General features: G+C 38.8%; 1 protein-coding gene across 5 annotated transcripts in view; it reads left to right on the top strand.

Annotated features, from left to right (window-relative positions):
* Positions 1-24,053, top strand: part of Usp9x (ubiquitin specific peptidase 9 X-linked) — a 122,895-nt gene that overhangs the window by 80,825 nt on the left and 18,017 nt on the right. For all 5 annotated transcript variants that reach the window (XM_087189846.1, XM_004850015.4, XM_004850014.4 and 2 more), the window contains exons 26-34: positions 566-732; positions 5,949-6,057; positions 6,262-6,408; positions 7,129-7,275; positions 9,631-9,853; positions 12,005-12,225; positions 16,598-16,788; positions 19,950-20,123; positions 23,159-23,300. In XM_087189846.1, the coding sequence (XP_087045972.1) occupies positions 566-732; positions 5,949-6,057; positions 6,262-6,408; positions 7,129-7,275; positions 9,631-9,853; positions 12,005-12,225; positions 16,598-16,788; positions 19,950-20,123; positions 23,159-23,300 (1,521 nt within the window). The remainder of the gene's footprint in view (positions 1-565; positions 733-5,948; positions 6,058-6,261; positions 6,409-7,128; positions 7,276-9,630; positions 9,854-12,004; positions 12,226-16,597; positions 16,789-19,949; positions 20,124-23,158; positions 23,301-24,053) is intronic.

Raw genomic sequence — 24,053 nt, 5'->3', positions numbered from 1 at the left:
TTTCAAAGCCTTCCTGAACTATTGTCCAAGACAGTTGATCTTGATAAATAGACTTAGTAGACAAGCTAGATAATGAAATTAGTCAAAAGTACCTTTAGGTACTAGAGTGGTTCTTTCAGATTTTTTTCTGAGACAGGGTCTTGCTATGTAGTTCAGGCTGGGTTAAACTCACTCTGTAGCCCGGGCTGGGCTCAATCCTCCTGCCTCAGCCTCCCAAGTGCTGGGAATCTAGGCATGCACCACCACACCTGGCTCTGGAGTGTTTCTTGGGAAAGGAATGGTCATTCGTACAGAAGTACACAACTCAGAGGGTCTCTAGGAGCATGAAGGAGAAAGAAGTCGATGGTATGCTCAATGTGCTCTTTCAGCCCTTTCTGGAATATAGCAAAATTCTGGAGTTAGACTTCATTTTCTATTATAGTTGTTTCCACACTATTTCAGAGAGGCCTGAAGAATTACAGGTAAGGCAATTGAGGCTATGTGGTTTGCACTAACTTAAAGTCACCTGAGATAATTTTTCTTAAATGCTTTTCTTGGTAATATGTTTCCAATTATAATTTTACAGACCAATGCAGGCAATGAGCTGGACTTGGAAGATGAACAAGTCTGCTGTGAAGCGTTGGAAGTGATGACATTGTGTTTTGCTTTGATTCCAACAGCCTTGGATGCTCTCAGTAAAGAAAAGGCTTGGCAGACATTCATTATTGACTTACTGTTGCACTGTCACAGCAAGTAAGCATCTTTTTTAATTTTAAGAAACAATCTTAGGGCTGGGGATTTAGCTCAGTGGTTCCAAGGCCTGCCTCACAAGTGCAAGGTCCCGAGTTCAATTCCCTGTACCAAAAAAGAAAAAAAAAACTTAATCTTATTTTTGTAAGGAGAAATTAATTGATTTATGCTTCCACAATGGATCTCATAAATCACATAATTATTCTCTATCACATTGGTGTTGAGGAAAATTTTAACAGTGTTATGCTTAACCTAAATTTGATTTTAGGTTTTGTAAAATGCTAACATTATTTCTCCAAAGTGGTAAGTTTTCTACTTGTAAAATTGTGTCACCTAGGATGTATATGTATTCCCATTTTTTAAAAATCTGAGTTAAAAGATTTAACTAAGACATTGGCTTCTGTATTAGATTCCTAGATTCCAGGTTTTCTTGAGTCTAATTTGATGTGAGAGTTATGAGACCGTTACTGTAGAAACTTGCATTTTATACTAGAATAGAGATCAATTATAAAGCCTTTGTTTTCATTTCAAGAGCAATTAATCAGCGACAGTGATTTTGTTTAAAGATTCTTTTTGTGCAAGTCAGATTTGTAGAAAATGTTGGTTTCTGTCCTTATATGTCAATCTGACCTTCATATTTACTTTTAACTTTTTAGACTGATTAGTGTTACTGTTATATGTAATTAATCTGTTGTATATGCATTGTTTTTTTTAAAAAAGTTTGCCGTATCTTATCACATGCCATTCAACAATAAAAATTGGTGAAAGTTTAGTGTAAAGTCAAAATAAGCAATTGGCTGAAATGAAGTCTAATGATAAAGCACGCTTTCAGAATGTACATAGTTAGCTGATCATGTGGCTTAAGTTTGTAATCCTAGCTACTTGGAAGGTTGAAGCAGGAGGATTGCAAGTTCAATCCTGGCCAACTTAGTGATTTAGTGAGACCTTATGTCAGAATTTTTTATTTATATGTAAGGGGGGCGGGTATTTAAGGCTGGGAATGTAGCTCAGTGCAAAGGTGCAATAGGTTCAACTTGCCCACCACCAAAGGTGTTCGGAAGTGATGTAGTGGAGTCTCAAGTAGGAGTATTTGCTATTTTAAGTTCCTTGGGTAATTTCTTTGAAGGCATCCAGCATAGCCTATTCAGAAGCTCCTTTTAACAAGGATCCTGGAAATGGGGGGGTGCCTCCTTTAGGAGACCTTCTCATGGTTGGATAGCTATGTATGTTCAAGAGAGAGATTGAGTGAGTCTAATTTGATTTAATGCATTTGGATGGTGAAGAGAGGGAAGATGATTGTCCAATGGTATTTCAACCTGCAATAGCAAATTCTTACTCTGTGTTGATTTTTTAAATCCTTAAAATTAGGAACATGTTTTACTTCTTAGGCTAATAAGAAAGAACTTGGTTTAGCAGATTTTCTGCCCTCTAGCATTTATAAATATTCCCTTATATAAATTAGAACTATTTTTTGCCCCTCTTGCCTAAAACATGCACATAATAAGGAAAAGTGCTATAGATAGCACTTCATCTCATGTCTGTGTTTTGTCTGCAGTAAGAAAGGAAATGTTCTTAAAGTTAGGGGTTTTGTGAGCTCTAGGTATCTGATTTGTTCCTTATTACAGGTTGAGTGTCCCTTAGCCGTAGTGCTTTGGGACCAGAAATGTTTCAGATTTTGAGATCTGTCAGATTGTGGAATATTTGCATAGACTTTACTGTTTAAGCATCCCTAATCCAAAAGTCTTAACTGTTCCAAAATCTGAAACTTTTTGAAAAAATAGCTTTATTTATGATTCTCAAATTATACTGTAGATATAAAATTCCTTATTTCAAGATCATAAAAATTTGGCAGCAACTTTGGCGTTAACTTTCTAAAATCTGCATCCCTTTATACATCTGGTCCCAAGCATTTCAAATATAGCCTTGTGAACCTACACACACAAATATCTCAGTTTATACTTGAATAGTCATATTACAACCAATATGGTATTTACAAAGCATTTTTCACTTAATTTCTATACCAACTTAAGAAAAAATAGACTTTGGGCTGAGAGTATAGTGCAGTGTTAGAGTGGGTGCTTAGCATGCACAGGCCCCTGTGTTCAACTCCCACTGTGCTGGAGGGTGAGCTCTACTGATGAAGCTGAAACTGTTGAAATTAACTGACAAGTTCATAGCCTTGTAGAATGCTAAAACTAAGACTCAAACAAGGTTTGCTGCCTGTTGAACCTTGACTTTCTGGCAAATATGTGCATCCCCACTATGTGCTTGGCAGTTAAAAATCCAAAGTCAGGCTGGGGGTGTAGCTCAGTGCAAGGCACTGTCTGATAAGGAACTTTGAGACAGAACTTGGTGCCTTAAAAGTAAAGTATTTTGGGAATTGGGAGACAAGTAGGTTACTTTTTATCTGGCAGGAGTGAAAGTTTTATGTAGGATGTAGCATGTGAGTTGATGTTCGAGTAGGGTTTAAATGTGCATAATAATGTAACATGGGGTGCTAGAGGTGTAGGGCACTTGCCTAGCATACATAAAGCCCTGAGTTCCATCCCCCAGCACCACCAGAAAATAAAAAGGAAAGAGAAATATAGCCAGTATTCTCCCTCCCTCACCCTCACTGCTTTCCTCCTCTCATACTGCCCTAGCTAAGCAACCAAAACCCATTGCCTGGACAGCTACAGTGTCTGTTACCTTCGTACTCCTGGTGTTGTATCCCCCTAACCTGTTAACCACACTGCAGGCAGAGTGATCTGTACAAAACATGAATCTGTTGCTTTCCTGCTTAAAATCTTTCTAGGCCTTCCCATTACCTTTGAATTAAATCCAAACATTTAAATTTGCCTTATAAGCACTCCACAATTTGACCCCTACATCTACTCATAAGTTTCAATTTAAATGCCTTGTTTTCCAGTAACTTTTCCTTATCCCTAGACTAGCAAGGTTCCTAGATCTCTGTTAAATTCTTCCACGTCATAACACTGATAAATAAGTCACAGTGTCTGAATTCCTTTAGGCATGTTTTTCTGGTGCTTTGTAGCCTTCCTGCTTAACTCACTTATGCTACCTCTGTGGTCCACAAAGTCATTTGACTTGGCCACTCCTGGGAACTACTTTCAGAGCTGAGCCAAGGACTCTGATATGATATGTAGAGGAGTAAAGATAACCCTGTAAAGAGCTTAGTGAGAGTCAGTTTGACAGAAGGCCTGTAACGCTGAGATCCAAGTAATACTAGATTTCAGCAAGGTGGGCAATCTCATTTATTTGGTAAATGTTTATCAAGTACTTTATATCAGGTGGGGCAGGGGTCAGTGGAGTTCATTTTTATCCAGAGTAGTCAAAGAAAGCTTCTCAGGTAAGATGACCTTCAAATGATACGCTCTGTGTTTACTGTGTGGAATGTAGGTTCTAGGGCAGTGATGGCAAACCTTTTAGAGACAAGTGCCCAAACCGCAACCCAAAACCTACTTACTTATCAGAAAGTGTCAACACTGCACTTAAACCTGAATACTGAAGTTTTAGTTTTAAAAAATTCATGCATTAATATCTTTTGTCTTAAAAACAAGTAACACTTTTGTGCCAATGGTTTCCCACCACTGCTCTAAAGTATTAAGAAAAGCAGCTAAGAGCCAGAGATTTAGCTCAGTGGTTCCGCCGCCTGCCTTGCAAGCGTAAGGACCCGAGTTTGATCCCCTGTACCAAGAAAAGAAAAGCAGCTGAACTATTCCATTGATCCAAATAAAAGATGACAATGGTTAAAACTGGCAGTAGCAGGAGTGATTAAAAAATGATCAGGTTCTGGACATATTGTAAAGAAAGACAAAAAATGTGTTTCTATGAAGCAGTGTGGAAATGATATGCTTAGGTATGTTTTGTGAGGAACTGACAAGCAACAACCAACTCTGCATAGATTCCCCAATTTTATTTGGGCTATGCACCCTACTTGTTTAAAAGCAGGAGTAACCTATACCTTTAAAAATCTGGTAAAATTATCTTCTCCCCAGAAAATTAGGTACTTCTGACTTTATTTAACTTAGGTTCCCCTAAAACACTCCCCACAAAAATTTTAGGAGCTTAATGTATGCCGTCGAGTCCTTTATGATTGAGTTGTAGAGGAAGTCCTGAGCTCTTTAGCAGGTAGCACAAAGACAAGTTTGTGATATCTGCAAGATACACAAATACTTTGTTGGCAGATCTTTGTTGAGTCTCTTCCACGTGTCAGACATTGTTCTAGGTGCTTAGAATTCTGGCGTCAGCACAACAAAGCTCCCACACTGGGAGAGCTTACTTTCTAATGGAGACAGACCGTCATCCTGTAAAAGAAAAAAAATAGTATTCATGTATTTGGTAACTGGTTCTTGAGCACAAATTTTATGCCAAATACTCTTCTAGGTTCTAGAGGCATAGTGGGAAGGAGAGGATGTCATCTTCCCCTTGGAATATTTATTCTAGTGAGATTTATATAGTATTTAATTGATTTTTTAAATCTATAATGATCAGGTAAAATTCCCAGTATTGAGACCAGAGATCATGGAGAAGGAAATACTGAATAATACAGTGGTTCTTAAATCTTTGGTACAATCAGAATTATGTAAAAGGTTTTTTATTGGGCCCCACACCTAGAATTTGATTTCAGAGGTTTGGGATGGAGCCTGAGAATTGGCTTTTCTCTAACAAGTTCGCAGGTGATTCTGTTATTGCTGAGCTGAGGACCATGCTTTCAGAATCACTCATAATACAAAGAACCACCTGCAAAAAATACCCTTACTCTGATTGCAAGAGAATTCCCACAGAGCTGTTGCTCCAAAGCACAATTGAATTAAAGTTCTGTGGAAGGCTGAAAGATTGCATAAGACTTACTGTAAAGCACTTAATCTCAAGTAGCATTTCCAGCCTGTTTGGAGAGAGCATGTCAGAAGGCATCCCTTGGGGCTGGGGATTTAGCTCAGTGGTTTTGCCTCCTGCTGCACAAGCGCAAGGACCCGAGTTCGATCCCCGGTACCAAAAAAAAAAAAAAGGCATCCCTTAAACTTTGAGCGATAATTTCAGGATATAGTCCTGGACGACATACAGCCTAAGCTCATCTGTTATGTATTGGTGGTGTGAGTGTTTAAGTGGAGGTTATTTTTGTATCCCCACTATTCATCCCCCTTGCCAAGGGAGAACAGTGTTCAGACTTTTAAAAATGAGTGTAATGTATTAAATGTGACACATTTCTGTTTCAGAACTGTTCGTCAGGTGGCACAGGAGCAGTTCTTTTTAATGTGCACCAGATGTTGCATGGGACACAGGCCTCTGCTTTTCTTCATTACTCTGCTCTTTACCGTTTTGGGGGTGAGACATTTTTCATATGCTTGCCAGTGTGATACATTCGTTCAACAAGGACATTAATGAATTTTGGTTTTAGCTTTCATTAAAATTAGGTCAGTCTTTTTTAATAGATAAAAAACTAGAAAATTTCCTATTATAGTTATCTATTCTTTTTAAAAGCAGATTCTGATCATGGACGTGAAAATTCATATTGTTCTTTCTTTCCAGAGCACAGCTAAAGAAAGAGCTAAACATTCAGGGGACTACTTCACTCTCTTAAGGCACCTTCTTAATTATGCTTACAACAGCAATATTAATGTACCCAATGCTGAAGTTCTTCTTAATAATGAAATTGATTGGCTTAAAAGAATTAGGGTAAGTTACAGTTAATACTTTGTTAATAGCATTGTTGGTAATGTTTTATTAATAGGTGGTTTATAGTTTTGAACATTTTGGTTAAAGAGAAAACTCCAAAGTAACAAATGGACCAAAGAATATACAGTGCATTGGTGGATGTTAGTAACTCACAAGTCACAAAATGAATACATAACAAGTGTAAAATCCTTTGCTTGAGACCTGGAATTCTGCTGTTTGGTTCCTTCCATTTTATTGGGTGTTTTTTTGCCCCCCCATCTTGTTTTCATTTAAAATGTATCTGATAAGGGGGTGGGGATTTAGCTCAGTGGCACCACGCCTTCCTCTCGAGCTCAAGGTCCTGAGTTCAATCCCCAATACTGAAGAAAAAAAACGTATCTGATAGGCTAGCACTTTTGATCATGAAAACAGGATTTATTTCTGATGAAATTTAGAGTTTTACCCTTCAGATCATCATTTCAGTTTGTAAAGCCTGCTTCTAGAAAATTTTGAAAACTTGCAAACTTGCTTGAATGGAAAGGTTTAGACCAGTGGTGGTGAACCTATAGCACGCATGTTGCAGCGGAGTGTTTTTGTATCATTGAAAGCTCTAAAAGGTTCGCCATCCCTGGTTTAGGGGAATTACCTCATATCTCCCCAGCTGTTGTCTTATTCTAGCTCCATCTTTCCCCTTTACCTCTTTTATAAGTTACACGTTTATCATTTTTTTTCCTTTGGTAGGATGATGTTAAAAGAACAGGTGAAACGGGTGTGGAAGAGACGATCTTGGAAGGCCACCTTGGGGTAACAAAAGAGTTACTGGCCTTTCAAACTCCTGAGAAGAAGTTTCATATTGGTTGTGAAAAAGGAGGTGCTAATCTCATTAAAGTAAGTTCAGCATTCTTGGTCCTAAATGAGACTTATCCTTCTAAATGTCATCAAATCTGTGATTAATTGATAGTATCATATCTTCACCTTCTTTAAACGTGCTTTTTAAGAATCTTTATCAAGGGGCCGGGGATTTAGCTCAGTGGTTCCACCGCCTGCCCAGCAAGCACAAGGACCCAAGTTCGATCCTCGGTACAAGAAAAAAAAAGTCTTTATCAAGGTTATACCTAATGTTCAAGGGGCCGGGGATTTAGCTCAGTGGCACTGCATCTGCCTTGTAAGTGCAAGGTCCTGCGTTCAATCCCCAGTATCGTAAGTAAATAAATAAAAAAATCTTCTCCCAAGGTCCCAAGTTTGATCCCCAGTACCAAAAAAGAAAAAAAATCTTCAAAATACCTTGGGCTGTTCCCAAGATTTAGCTGTTACAAACTGTGCTGTTATAAACATGGGTGTGCATATATCACTGTGGTATGATGCTTTTAATTCTTCTGGGAAGATACCAGAAGAGGTATAGCTGGGTCAAATGGAACCTCTACTTTTAGCTTTTTGCGAAATCTCCACACTGATTGCCACAGTGGTTGCACCAGTCTACAGTCCCTCCAGCATTTGTTGTTGGTTGATTTCTTGATAGCAGCCATTCTTTCTGGAGTGAGAAGGAATCTCAGTGTTGTTTTAATTTACATCTCTCCAATGACCAGTGATGCTGTACTTTTTTTTTTTTGGTACCAGGGATCAAACTCAGGACCTTGCACTTGCAAAGCAGGCAGCAGAACCACTGAGCTAAATCCCCGGCCCACCATTTCTAATTCTATATCTGAGAAGTATCTTTTTCAGATACCCATTTTTGCATTGGGTCTTTAAATTTGGGGGGGGGTCTGTTTTTTTTTTTAGTTCTTTATATATTCTAGATAATAGTCCTTTATCTGAGTAGCTGGTAAAAATTTTTGCCCACTGTGTTGGTGGTTTCTCTTGCTGTGCAAAAGCTTTTTAATAAGATGAGGTCCCAGTTGTTGATTCGTTGTAGTATTTTCTGTGGTGTGGTCTGGTGGTGGCGTTTTTTTGTTTTTTTGTTTTTTTGTATTGGGAATCGAACTCAGGTTCTTGTGCTTCTGAGGCAGGCGGCGGAACCACTGAGCTAAATCCCTGGCCTGGTTGTTGTTAATGAAGTCTTTTGTGCCATACATTATTCAAGAGATGTTACTAAATATTGTATGTAAATTTCAGTATAAAGTACTTTGTAAATATTATTAGACTATTTAAATGAGGCAAGCCTTTGTTTTGTATGACTGTATCATATGTATCATTTCTTTAATGAGTTTCTTCTTGTATAGTAACTTAAACCAAAAGTATCATTTTAATGGATTTTATTTTCATTCAGAATTGGTTTGAGACTGAGTGGTGGCACATGCCTATAATCCCAGCACTCTGGGAGTCTGAGGCAGGAGGATTGAACGGTTAAACCTAGCCTGGATGACTCAGCAACACTCTGTCCCAAAGTATTTTTTTATTTATTTTATTTCATTTATTTAATTTTTTTGGTACTGGGGATCAAACTCAGGACCTTGCACTTTCAAAGTATTTTTTTAAAGGGCTGGGAATGTACCAAGTGTGAAGGCCCAGGGTTCAATCCCTAATATTGGGGGAAGGGGGCTGGTTTATTTTCATACACATTTGATTAAAGGAGTAAACTTTCTTAAAATGTAAATTTTATAAGTACTATTAGCCAGTTCTCTCTCTCCCTCTCTCTCTCTGTCTTGTCTTTGGTTGATTGGTTGGTTTTTTGAGATAGGATCTTGCTATGTATGTAGTTCAGGCTGGCCTTGAAATCTGCCTCAACCTCCCAAGTGCTAGGATTACAGGCTTGTGCCACCACATCCAGCTACAGCCAGTTCTCCTAATACTTAGTTTTTTTAATGTGGCAAATGAGTGTGGTTTTAGTTACAATAAATAGCACTTAAAATGGGATATTTTAGGACTTAGTGGTGCATTCCTGTAATCCTAGCACTCGGGAGGCAGAGGCAGGAAGATTGCCATGAGTTTGAGGCTAGCTTGGGCTACATAGTGAGTTCAAGGCCATCCTGGACTACACAGCATGATCTTGTCTCCAAAAAAAACAAAGGAGGCCAGGGATTTAGCTCAGTGGTTCCGCTGCCTGCCTTGCAAGCGCAAGGACCCGAGTTCGATCCCCGGTACCAAAAAGGGGGGGGGGTGTTTTGAATATCCAAGTATGGTTTCTGAGATATAATAAGACTTTAAATTCCAACAAGTAATTTTAAAATTATTTTCTTACAAGAGATCCTTTTTTCTTTTCCTGAGTATATTGTTGCTAATACACAATTCTTTTTGAACTTTTAGGAATTAATTGATGATTTCATCTTCCCTGCATCCAATGTTTACCTGCAGTATATGAGAAATGGAGAGCTCCCAGCCGAACAGGCTATCCCAGTCTGTAGTTCACCAGCTACAATTAATGCTGGTTTTGAGTTACTTGTGGCCTTGGCTGTTGGCTGTGTGAGGAATCTCAAACAGATAGTGGATTCTTTGACTGAAATGTATTATATTGGCACAGCAATAACTAGTAAGTATTTTAAAATATACTTGAAGTTGTGATGGTTAATAATTTTAATGTTTCAAATTCTGTTCGCAGATTTTTCTTTTAGTAAATGTCAAGTCATGTTTTTTCACCAACTAGTTTAATGTTTTTAGGAAATGGATATATAATTAAATCATTATAAGCAGATAGCTTTGTGTAGAAAAATTTTCAAGTGTTTGTTAAATGTTTTTCTATAAGTAAGGGTATTTGCAATTTAAATTTCAACTTTTCAAATCTGAAATAAAACATAAATTTCAGGGCAATAAGTAGCCAAAATAAAATGCAATTTAAAACATAAATTGCATGCATTTAAAAAACCCCACTTAGGGGCCGGGGATTTTGCTCAGGTGCCACGCCTGCCTCCAAATACAAGGTTCTGAGTTCTATCCCCCGTACCAAAGAAAAGAAAAAAAAAGAAAACCCTCACTTAGAAGTTCTTCAGCCGGGTGTGTTAATGCATGCCCTGTAATCCCAGCATTCAGGAGGCTGAGGCAAGAAGATCCCCACAAGTTCAAGGCCAGCCTGGGCTACATAGTGAATTTAAGGCCAGCCTGAACTACATAGCGATACCCTGTCTCAAAAATAAAAGTTCTTCAGTGTTACTTCCGTGAGTTTTAAGAAAATTTGGTTTTTTGGTGATGAGAATGTGAGACGGTGCCATTTTGGTGCATGCTATTTATGTTCAGTTAATGCCTCTATTAAGCCCATGAAAATGTGGTACAGGCACCAGGTCTTGAACAGAAGCTCAAAGGGTAAGGGCAGTACACAGTAACAGAATGCACAGAAACACAACAGTCTGTTTCATTCAAAAAAGAAAACCACAGTAACATAATATGATTGGTAAATCTTTAAAGAACATAGCAATTTTTTTTTGATACATTGTGTTTCAGAGTGTAAGGTTTTTAAATAACATCTTAAGTGTTTCTAATTAAACGGATTGCTTAAAAGATTAGACTTTGAGCTCTTCTATCAAATCTACATAGTAGCATGATTTTTTTAAATTGTTTTAAATTTAATAGGGGTTTATGTGTTAAGTGGTAATTTACATGGAAAAATTTCAGCTGCTAAAGCATATACACTAAAATATATGCTTCTGCAATCCCCCAGTTCCTTTTGATAGCTATAACTTTTACCAGTTTTTATCTGTCCTCCCAGCTTCTCTTTGTATGCAAAATCTATGTACAAAATCTTTTTTCATTTTGCCCTTTACCATAGATTGGAATATATAATACAAACATATTCTTCACTTTGTCTTCCATTTCATTGCTAAATCTAAAGATTTTTTTTCCAGTACCGGGGATTGAACTCAGGACCTTGATCTTGCGAGGCAGGCTCGGTGCCACTGAACTAAATCCCCAGCCCGTCTAAAGATATATTTTATCTGTCATTATTCCCTGTCCTCCAACTTATAAGTATTTACCTAATTCTATTTAGTGGCTTTATATCTTTCAGTTCAGTAGACTATAATTCACTTAACTAATCCCCTAAGAAATGATAATATTTATGTTATTTCCAGGTTTATATGGGAGTGAGGGTAGCTAGAGATTAACAATTCTCAAAAGACTTTGAAACTTGCAATCTGGTTAGGAAGTGAAAAAGAAAAGATTGGTGTCAGAACTGGGGTGGTGTTAGGATTATTTAAAAAGGAGCAAATCATCATGTGTTCATGCATGTATATTTCATGCCACAGTGAGTTTGAAGGCATTTAGAAAAAATACAAAAGTACAAAATGTTAAAAGTGAATGAACCGGGCCGGGGATTTAGCTCAGTGGTTCCAGCGCCTGTTGCACAAGCGCAAGGTCCTGAGTTCGATCCCTGGTACAAAAAAAAAAAAAGTGAATGAACAGTAAAGATGAAAGCAAACTTAGCTCATAGGTACCAGCACTATGCCATCTTGTATGACTTGTTCTGAGACTGCCATCAGAAATGAAACCATATAAAACTTGGGTATATGGCTTTGTGGGTAAGAATCTGCAGCAGTGCATGTTGCTGTCTAAGAGGTGTTGAGGGTGGGATGCAAAGTGAAATCACTGCCTTAGGTGGCTGGAGGGGTGGTGGAAGTGCTTTGTCCATATAATAGAGCTCAAAAGGACAAGATGGTTGTGTTCATGCTACAAGTCTCTCTCCTTCTCCCAGCTTGTGAAGCACTTACTGAGTGGGAATATCTGCCACCTGTTGGACCCCGCCCACCAAAAGGATTTGTGGGACTGAAAAATGCTGGTGCTACTTGTTACATGAATTCTGTGATTCAACAACTCTACATGATTCCCTCCATCAGGAATGGTATTCTTGCAATTGAAGGCACAGGTAGTGATGTAGATGATGATATGTCTGGGGATGAGAAGCAGGACAATGAGGTAAATTTTAGTTATTTCTGTTTACTGTGCTTGAAATTCTGCTACCTTTCTCTTAAGAGAGTACAGTTGGGCCGGGATTTAGCTCAGTGGTTCTGCCGCTTGCCTCGCAAGCACAAGGATCCAAGTTCGATCCCTGGTACCAAAAAAAAAAAAAAAGAGAGTACAGTTAACATCCTTTGGATTCTTAAATCCCTCATATAAAAAAGACAGTATTGACATATAATGCTGTACACACCCTCCTGTATAATTTAACCACTTCTGGATTATTTATAATACCTAACAGTGTAAATGCCATGAAAATAGTTGCTTTACTGTGTTGTTTAGGAAATAATAACAAGGGGGAAAAGTCAGGACATGTTCAGTACAGACCCAGTTTTTCCCCCAATATCTTTGATCAGGGGTTGGTGATGGTGCAGGTGTAGAATTAGTGGTTATGGAGAGCAAATTACATTGTACTTTGACTAGACCTGATAAAACTATTTGTGAAGCAGGGGCAGAGTGTGCTGGCTGGATGTTACCTCTTGATGTGAAGCAACAATTTAGTGTGCACATCATTTTTGTGTGTGGTGTTCAGTATAATTTGGAGTTTGTGTAAATCTTCACTTTTAATAGTTTATATTTTTGCTTTTCTATTTCATATCTCAATTATCTATCAATTTGTGCCAAATTGTATAGTATCTACCACTTTTATTATCTGTGTTTGCTTCTAGATTATGCTTATATTTCTCCTATTTCATCACTCTTACTTAAGGATAGTGTAGAGCTGGATATGGTACTACACGCCTCTAATCCCAGCACTCGAGGCTGAGGCAGAGGGATCGCCACAAGTTGGAGGCCAGCCTGGGCTACACAGTGAGACCCTGTCTCCAAAAAAAATCTTAAGGCAAAATTTAGGCTGCCTACAAAATATCCACTACAAAATAAAGCAACAAAAAGTTACATTGTTGTGGTGGATCAGAGTTGACATGACTATGACATTGCTTTTCGAAAAGACTTAGATTGCGGTCATGTTTGTATCCACCCTAAACTGTATTTCTTTATCTTTTTGTGTTTGTAGCATTTAGTGGAAACTGAGGAGGGAAGCCGGAGTATATTCTCATTGTAATAAATGCCCTCATTTACTCCCTTCAGCCACCAGAACTGGATTTGTTCTGAAGAAATAGTTTATACTACTTACAGGGCTTCTAAAACACACTTGTCTCTATTTCTCCCTGGACCTGTGGACCAGATCATCCAGGGATTGGGGGCTGAGGATGTAGTTTAATGGTAGAGCACTTTCCTAGCATGTGTGAGGCCCTGGAGTCCAGCCCCAGTACCTTTTTTCCTTGTTTATTTTTCCGGTACCAGGGATCGAACTCGGGTCCTTGTGCTTTCGAGGCAGGCAGCAGAACCACTGAGCTAAATCCCTGGGCCCCCAGTACCTTTTTTAAAAACAAAAAGCTTCATAGGGAATGCTTACACCCATACCTGATTAACAATCACTGCTCTAGGGGGAAATTGGAATTTAAATTCTAGTTTTGTAGCCCATCATATATCCCTGGGATGTTGAGTTAAACACAAGTAGATACAGCTGATTGCACTGGCAAGCAGTAAATGAGGCACTCCAAATGGCACAATTTACCTGGCTGTGGTTGCATGCACCTGTAATCTCAGCTACTCAGGAGGCTAAGACAGGAGTGTTTTGATTTTTTTTTTTTTTTTTGGCCCCAGAGTCTTACCGTGTACTTCAGGCTGCCTTGAAGTCACTATGTAGGCCAGGCTGTCCTCACACTCACTGCAGTTCTCCTGCCTCAGCTTCCCAAGTGCTGGATCCATGCATGTGCCATCACACGGCCTACTTATATTTTTGTTTCCTTCTTTAGGCTATAAATTTCTTTTGAACAGGGACTAGATACTTTTTTTCTCTTTTTTGGGTGGTGTGTTCCTGAACTAGCATTTGAATTTCATGCCTTGCACATGCTGAGCAAGTGCTCTACCATTGAGATACATCTCCATCCCTTTGTTTTGTTTTCATTTTAAAACAGGGTCTTGCTAGGGCCAGGGATTTAGTTCAATGGTTCCACCGCCTGCCTCCCAAGTGGAAGGACACGAGTTCGATCCCCGGTACCAAAAAAAAAAATCCTAGAGATTTTTGGGCCGGGGATTTAGCCCAGTGGTTCTGGCACCTGCCTCAAAAGCGCAAGGTCCCGAGTTTGATCCCTGGTACCAAAAAAAGAAAAAAATAATGAGTTTTTGTTTGGGGTTTTTTGGTACCGGGAATCGAACTCAGAACCATGCGCTTGCGAGGCAGGCGGTGGCACCACTGAGCTAAATCTCCAACCCTAAGCACCTTATTTAAGTAGAATCATAACGATATTTGGCATTTTATGGCTATTTCACTTAGCATAATGTCTCAGGGTTCATCCATGTTGTAACATGTGTTAGAATTTCCCCCTTCTAAAGGCTGAATAGTATTCCACTGTGTTTATATTTATATCCCATATTTTGCTTCTCCATTCATCTTTCTGTGGACATTTGAGTTGCTTCCTAGTTTCAGTTATTGTGAATAATGCCGCTCTGAATGTGGGTATACAAATAGCTCTTTGATGCCCTGCTTTCATTTCTTTTGGGTAAATGCCCTGAAATGGAATTGCTCAGACATAAGCTAATTCTATTTGTAATTTTTCTGAGAAAGTCTTTTCCATAACAACTGCACCATTTCACATTGCCACCATTAGTGCACAAGGGATTCACATTTTCCACATCTTTGCCAGCACTTGTTATATTTTCTTCACCATAGTAGACACCTATAATGGAGTGTGAGGTAATATCTCGTAGTTGTGATTTGCATTTCCCTTATGGTTAGTGATGTGGAGATTATTTTGCTGTGTATTGTTGGCCATTTGAATATCATCTTTGGAAAATTAATGTCTTCAAGTCTTGGGCCAGGGATTTAGCTCAGTGGTGGTGACACCTGCCTTGCCAAGCACAAGGTCCTGAGTTCGATCCTTGGTACCAAAAAAAAAAAAAAAGACCTCAAGTCTTTGGTCCAGTTTTAATTGACTTAAGTTTTAGAATTTCTCTATATGTTCTGGATTTTAATCCCTCATCAGATGATTGATTTACAAATAGCTTTTCCTATTCAATTGGGAGTGTATTTGCATGAATGTTTTTAATAAGTTTTAAGGAGGTCCAATTTGTATCATTTCTTTTGTTGCCCGTGTCTTTGGTGCCATAGTGAAGAAATTATTACCGCATTCAATCTCTTGAAGTGTTTTGTGGGCTGGGAATGTAGCTCATTGGTAGAGTGCTTCCCTGGCATGTGTGAGACCTTGGATTCCATCCCTACCTCTACCAGCCCCACTCTACCCCTGGCCAAATATATATATTTGCTCTTATGTTTAGAACTTGGATGCATTTTGAATTTTTGTATTTATTGTTAGGTAAAGATCCTACTTCTTTTGCTTGTAGATAACCTGGTTTTCCCAGCACCATTTATTGAGGAGCATGACCACTATTAATGTATATATTTTATTGAATATTTACAATTACAAGTGCATTCTATACATTATCTCATACAATCCTTACAATAGCTACATGAAGAATGTATTGTTGGGCTGGGGATTTAGCTCAGTGGTTTCGCCGCCTGCTGTGCAAGTGCAAGGACCCAAGTTCGATCCCCGGTACCAAAAAAAAAAAAGAATGTATTGGCCCCATTCACATGTAAGGAAACTGAAGGTTAGAAAGTTTTAAGTAATGTTTACTTTATCAAATTTGTTAGCTGATAAGAGTCTCAGTTTGTGTCCAGTTTAGTCTAACTTGATCGCCACACTAATTCTCTGCTGTATATCTGCCTCTCTGACATGGTCAGAGTTGTTCATTTATAATAACTTGTAGCTGGCATGGTAGCATACCCCTGTAATCCTAGCACCCAAGAGGCTAAGGCATGAGGATCACTACGAGTTCAAGGCCAGCCTGAACTGCAAAGCAAGACCCTATTTCAGGGGGAAAAAATATGAATAATAATAATAGTTCTTATGAAATGGCAGGATTAAACACTAATAGACTAAATTTTGTAAATTGAAGGTTAAGCTAGGCATGGTGGCACATGCTTGGAATTCCAGCACCCTGGGTAGCTGAGGCAGGAGGATCTCAAGCTTTAGCCCAGCCTGGGCAACCTAGTGACTTAGCAAGACACTAAAAATAAAAATTTTTAAAAACCAACAGATGAAACTCAGTGGAAGAGAACCCCTGGGTTCAGTTACCAATATGGCCCCCCCAAAAAGTGCTTTGGAAATAAATAATAAAAGTACAGATTACATGTTCACTAACTGACATTTGTGTTAACGTATTTTACTACACTATAACTCATTATATATTTTTTGGTTTCTAGAGCAATGTTGATCCCAGGGATGATGTATTTGGATACCCTCAACAGTTTGAAGACAAACCAGCATTAAATAAAACAGAAGATAGGAAAGAGTATAATATTGGTGTCTTAAGACACCTTCAGGTCATCTTTGGCCATTTAGCGGCTTCTCGACTGCAATACTACGTGCCCAGAGGATTTTGGAAACAGTTCAGGTAATATCAATGGAAAGATAGTAGCAGTAAGAATAGTTCTTAAAATTTGATGAACATCTTGTGGCACATGCCTGTAATCCCAGCACTCAGGAGGCTGAGGCAGGAGAATCACTGCTAGTTCAAGGCCATCCTGGGCTACATAGTTCAAGGCCAGCCTGAACTGTATACCAAGACCCTGTCTCAAAACCCCCCCAAAAACTTGAGGAACATCTCAATACACTAACAGTAAACTTCTAAAATACATGTTTTAAGGTATCTATGTGTTCAATATTTAAACAATTAGATTCCAACTATTGTTTTTAGTTTTCTCTTTTGTCTCTATAGAAGATACAAATGCATTGCTGGTGGGACAGCACTGTCATTTCTTTTACTTGACACATAAAAATTATACTCGTGATACTATTTGATATTTCTATACATGGGAGCAGCATTTTTTTTTAGTCCCTTAAGATAATTACTAACTTTATTATGGAAATGTCTGACATAGGCATAAGCAGAATAATATCAATCGTAACCAGGCACATGGTGCGCACCTGCAGTCCCAGCATTCAAGAGGCTGAGGCAGGAAGATCGCTGTGAGTCTTAAGGCCAGCCTGGGCTACATAGCAAGATCCTGTCTCAAAAACAAACAAAAATAGTATCAATCCTGATATGCTCATCACTCAATCTTGTTTAATGTGTATTCCTACCTGCCACTTTCCAAATTGTTTTTAAGCAATGCACAGATAGTTTCACCCATAAAAACTTAATGTCTATTTTTAAATATTATCATGGTAGCTAGGAAGGTGAGGAGGAGAAGCTCAAGTTTCAGACTAGCCTGAGCAACTTAGCAAGACCCTATTTTAAAAATAAAGGCTGAGGGCCAGGGATTTAGCTCAGTGTGGTGCCATGCCTGCCTGGCAAGTGCAAGGTCCTAAGTTCAATCCCTGGTACCAAAAATTAAATAAATAAATGCTGAGAAAAGAGGCGGGATGTATCATGTACCAAGTGCAAATTCCCTATGATGAGTGTTGTTATGTATGCCTAAAGTGTACCAATGACTGTGTGTGTGGTGAGTGCGCCCCCCCCCCCCCCCCCCCGCGCAGTGATCGAACTTAGGACTTTGCACTTATGAGGTAGGCCTGGTGCCACTGAGCTAAATCCCTGGCCCACCAATAACTGCTTTGCTATTTTAAAAAGGTTTTTTTTAAGGCTGGTAATGTAGGTCAGTTGCCTGGCATTTATGAGACCCTGGGTTCAAGCCCCAGTATTGGGGGGGGGCAACATAACCACTGTACTGTTACTATGCAGGGGGGTTAAGTCTTTGCGGTATCGGGGCTTGACCTCAGGACCTTGCAAGGCAGGAACTGTGCCACTGAGCTAAATCCCCGGCCCTAAAAAAATCTTTAACAGCATATGTGGTCAGTGTTGGAACTACAGTCAGTTTTCTCATAAATGATTTTCACTGATATTTTTAAAAATCAGGATCCAGCACTTGCCTCGCATGCACAAGGCCCTCAATTCAGTCCCCAGCTTTGCAAAAACCACAAAACGTACTACAGGGTACTTCCCAGACAGCTTGAGAAGGGGTTAGGGAAGCAAAAAAGTCACCTACCGTTGCTATTCTGGTCCACCTTCCCTGCTTGTGGCAGGAGGCTGCATGTGTATTGCTTCAGAACCCCTGCTTTAGAATACAGTGGGTGACCACCAGCACATCTATTCCCGTCACCCCTACCCAGGCCCCTGTTGGTCTACACTAGCTCCTCCTGTGTCTCGTCACCTCTCAGCTTACTCTGTCTTCTCCCCTCTATTTCAGTTCATTTCTATTCGTTCTCCAACTTGTTGAACTTTCATCTTGGTATTTGTCACTGAGTTACATTTTTCTCTCCATACAGTGCCTTTGTTTGTTTTTTTTTTAATTCCCTGTGCTGGTAGGCTCACACTTGTTCCAGACTAGCACTGTCTGTTATCCACACTTCAGACATGTGATCTATTCTTGATGCATAGGCCTTAGTTAAGCACATCCCCCACTCCTGAGTATTTTATCTTCAAAAATTTCAGACCTACAGAAAAGGTGAGAGTAGTATAATAATCATGTTTTTATTACAGTTTTTTCCTAGTTGCCTGGTTGTGAACATTTTGCCAGATTTGCTTTTATTTATTTATTTGTATTTACTTTGAGTTTGTTTGTTTCTAAACCAGTTGGTATGGTAGTAAGTCGCAAGCATGATACTTCATCCCTGCATACTTTCAACATGTATATCTTCTAAGAATATTTTTAGTTTTTTGAGACAGGGTCTAGCTATGTAGTCCAGGCTGGTCTTGAACTCCCTGTGTAGCCCAGGCTGGCCTCGAACTCAAAGCAGTCCTCCTGCCTCAGCCTCCCGAGTGCTGGGATTACAGGTGTGCGATACGACACCTAGCAAATAAGCCTCTTGTCCTACTTGTGTATAATTTTAATACCCAAGAAACATAATACTAGTAGTCTCTAATATTTATCAGTATATATTCCAATAAAGACCACAAAATAGTCTTTATAACTTTTTGACTTTTCTATCCCAGTCTGATATCCAAGAAAGAATCATAAGAATTTTATTGTTAACTCCTTATTCTCCTGTAATTTAAAATCATTCTTTGTCATGACTTTCATATCACTGAAATTTTCAAAGAGTTCAGGCCAGTTGTCTTGCAGAGAGTAGCATTCTTGGTTTGTGTGATTGTTTCCTCATGATGAGATTCAGGTTAAACTTTGGGGGAGCAGAGCAAGAATACCACGGGAATGATGCTTCATGCTTTTCAGTGCATTGCATTGGGAGAGATGTGGTGTCCATTTGTTTGCTAGCGATGATGACTTTGATCCCTTGATGACAGGCCTCTCCATTTTAAGGGATAACTTTTCCCTTTTATAATTAGTAAGTATGTGTCTGTGTCACATTCCCTGGAGCAGCCACTCTTCTATCAACCACACCAGTAGTTTCATGGCAGTGCTTTGTCCCTGGGGTTCCACTTTCACTTCGCGTCTCACCCTCATTGTACTCTGTAGGTGAAGTGCACCCTCCTATGTATGTATTTAAGGAAGAAAACCTTACTGTGGTTGTATTGTGCTTTTTTAACTAAAAAGTGGTGTGTGTATTGTCATGAGTGTCACATGTTACATGTTTTTTATTTCATTCATTTTCTAGGCTTTGGGGTGAGCCTGTTAACCTCCGTGAACAACATGATGCTTTAGAATTTTTTAATTCATTGGTGGATAGTTTAGATGAAGCTTTAAAAGCCTTAGGACATCCAGCTATGCTCAGTAAAGTCTTAGGAGGCTCCTTTGCTGATCAGAAGATTTGCCAAGGCTGCCCACATAGGTAAGTACTAATTACAGATCAGAAGTATAAACAAGTTCGATCCCCGGTACCAAAAAAAAAAAAGTATAAACAGTGCTGCCTAAAACTTAAAATTTTATCAGTACTCATGTACAAAAGTAAAATGTGCCACTGTTTATAAAATTTCTGAAACTGAATACATTGTATGCAGTGTTGCCTCGGTTCACGAACTTAATTTGTTCCACGATTTTGGAAAAGATGGCTGTGATTGTGTTTGTCACATGATGCAATTTGCAAACAGAAACAAAATTTTGCCAAACGCTTATGTTTGTGAACCAAATTGTTCGCAAACAAAGGTGTTTGTGAACAGAGGTGCCACTGTACTGTGTACACCTGACTACTGTGCGATTTATTTTTGGTTTGTCAACTTCTGGTTCCTTTTCTACACTGCTTAATTTCTTACTGTTTTGTACTCATATCCTTTTATGTATTACTGTACTTAGGAACTAAAATAACATTTTGCATATAATTACAGATATTACAAATTTGCTCTTTATCTTAGAGTTTAAATATAATATTATAAATCCATTGTTTAGAAGATTGAAGATCTAGAGTAGTATTTCCTATTCAAATGAAATATATACTTTTTTAATTTTGGTACCAGAGTTTGAACTCAGGTCTTTGCGTTTGCGAGGCAGGCAGCGGAACCACTGAGGTAAATCCCTGGCCCTGAAATATATACTTATTTATAGTATGTTTGCATACAAAGCATAGCGAGAGTTCAAAATAACAAATTAGAGGGTTTTTTAAAAGGGAAATTAATGAACACCTATTGGAAATAACTAATCAGTTCATCACTGAAAAACACACTCATCTGTCTCATGGAAGTTTTTACTTTGTGCCTTACCTCATAATCTTATCAATTAACGTTGGTTTGCAATCCATTTTCGCCAAAATACCACAGTAAGATGGTATTTTTCTACTAGCCACATTGTATAATTAATATTCATGAGTTAGGTTTGTGACTGGCAGAGGCACTTTGTTTTTGGCAGCTTTTTTCCCCCCCTTCAGTACCAGAAATTGAACTCAGGACCATGCTCTTGCCAGGCAGGCATGGCACCACTGTGCTACATCCCAGCCCCTGGCACTTTGTTTTTGAACATAAAGACATGTTATGGGAAAAGAATACTGTATAAATGAGAAGTTTTATGAGGTTATAATTTTACCATTCACTCAGAATTTGGGGATATACTTGTTTGCTTAGCCTGGGCAACTTTTGGTTCTTTGGAAAGACCTTTTACATTAGGCATACAATAAAATTTGCATTCTAAGCTCTTCATTTTAATTACTGAAAAAAATAGCGAACTGTTTGATCATCTGTTTCTGTCAGTCCTTCTCAGTTTATTTTAGACAATTTTCCAAATTAGTTGGAAATTACCGGTTTTCTTTGCCAGATGAAAATGTTAAGAGTGTGATCTTGCTGAGCCATGGTGGCACACAGCTACAATCTCAGCTACTCAGGTGGCTGGGGCAAAAGGATCACAGGTTCAGGGCCATCCTGGATAACTTACTGAGACAGTGTCTCAAAAATAAAATAGAGGGGGCTGGGGATTTAGCTCAGTGGTTCTGTCGCTTACCTTGCAAGCACAAGGACCCGAGTTTGATCCCTGGTACCAAAAAAAAAATAATAAAAAAATAAAATAAAATAGAGGGCTGGGGATTTAGCTCAGTGGTGCTGGCACCTGCCTTGCAAGTGCAAGGTACCAAATTTGATCCCCAGTACCCAAATAAATAATTAAAATAAAAATAGAAGCCAGGTATGATGATGCACACCTGTGACCCTAGTTACAGAGGAGGCTAACGTCAGAGCGGTGGTGGCAAACCTATGGCATGAGTGCCACAGCAGCAAGCTTGTTTGCATCATTGAAAACTCTAAAAGATTCACCATCACTGTGAAAGAGGATTGCAAGTTTGAGACCAGCGTGGGAAACTTAGTAAGACTGTGTCAAAATAAAACAATAAGGGCTGAACAGTGCTCCCTGTGTTCAATCCTCAGCACAACAAAAAATAAATAAAAAGAGCTGGAGGTGTAGCTTGGTGGTAGAGTACATGAGGCCCTGTATTCATTCCCCAGTATGGCCAAGAAGAAATCTGATAATTGAAGTCAGATGCTAAATACCTAACCAAAAACTAAACTGATTTCAGTTCCTATCCCGTCCTACAAAGTTACATAAATAGTCCCAAGGCTATTATAGGACTTTATTTATATAGAACAGAAGTCAACAAAGAATAAAACACAGGCCGTATCCAGCCTGTCACCTGTTTCTGTGTAGTTTTATTGGAACATGCTCAGTTTTGTACTGTCTGGCTGCTTTTACTTCAACAGCAGAATCTCATAGTTGCCACAGAGATGATAAGGCAATAGTTACCATCCACACAAATCTCACTCATAGCAGCATGGTAGGCCATAAAGAGCTTAATCTGTGAGTCCAGACATACTTGGCTTTAAAAAACCATTTCAGGGCCGGGGATTTAGCTCCGTGGTACCACACCTGCCTCACAAGCGCAAGGTTGTGTGTTTGATCCCTGGTACCAAAAAAAAAACCATTTCACCTAGTTACCTTGACCATGTTAACCTTTGTGAGCTTTGTTTCCTCATCTCTATAAAGTGATAGTTCTCTAGCAGGTTTATCATAAAGGCAGAGAACCTAGTACAAATGGTACCTCAATTCATGAATTTAATTTGTTCTATGATGTTTGAAAAGATGACCACATTTTTGTTTGTGTGAGAAAGACGGCTGCGGTTGTGTTTGTCACCTGGTGCAGAGTTTGCAAACAAGCATTTGTAAACCGAGGTACCACTGTATATAGAGTGTGTGACCAACCTAATGAGAAACCAACACATGGTAAATAACTGACGAATGTTAACTGTCATATTGGTGCATGTTTTGTCTTTGAAATTTCACATTATATAATAAATATTGCAAATGTAGCTTTCATTACATCTAGAACTAAAGAAAATATTTAGAAAACTAATGAATAAATCCTTTTGGTCATTTCTTAAATAATATCTTTAGGTATGAATGTGAAGAATCTTTTACGACTCTGAATGTAGACATTAGAAATCACCAAAACCTTCTTGATTCTTTGGAACAGTATGTCAAAGGAGATTTATTGGAAGGTGCAAATGCATATCATTGTGAAAAATGCAATAAAAAGGTATGAATTGTTGTTTTGTTTAAAATAGCTATGAGAGTTAATGGATTTCAAGGAATTGGGTTGTTTTTGTTCTTTTTCTTTTTTTTGTTTGTTTTGTTTGTTTGTTTGAGACAACATCTCACTATGTACTTGAACTGGCCTTGAACTCACTGTGTAGTCCAGGCTGACCTTCAACAACTCCTGCCTCAGCCTCGAGTGCTGGGATTACAGGTATGTGCCACCATGCCCAACCATTTTTTTCATTTTTAAATAAAAAATTAAAAGGGCCTGGGGCCGGGGATTTAGCTCAGTGATTTCGCCACCTGCTGTGCAAGTGCAAGGACCCAAGTTCGATCCCCGGTACCCAAAAAAAAAAAAGAAAAGAAAAAAGGGTGGGGGGGTTGGAAATGTAACTTAGCACGAAGGCCCTGGTTCCAATCTCTGTACTACCTAGGACAAAAATTTTGTTTATTGTTCTTCCCTACTTTGATATGATATTAATAGATTGTTAAGATGATAATTGATTTAAAAGCTTATCATGGAGGGTGGGGGATTTAGCTCAGTGGTTTCACCACCTGCTGTACAAGCGCAAGGACCCGAGTTTGATTCCTGGTACCAAAAAAAAAATCTTATCAGGGAAAGAAATTTAAAAAGTAGTACCAGGACCAGGCATGATGGCACATGCCTATAATCCCAGCACTTGGGAGGCAGGAGGATTGCTGCAAGTTTGAGGCCATCTTGGGCTATATAGTGAGTTAAAGGCCACCCTGAATT

This window comes from Heterocephalus glaber, unplaced genomic scaffold (assembly GCF_053883595.1).
Source record: "Heterocephalus glaber isolate CG9 unplaced genomic scaffold, H.glaber_assembly_v1.0 deba00001547, whole genome shotgun sequence".
Lineage (NCBI taxonomy): Eukaryota > Metazoa > Chordata > Mammalia > Rodentia > Bathyergidae > Heterocephalus > Heterocephalus glaber.
This window is presented reverse-complemented; position numbering and strand designations above follow the sequence as displayed.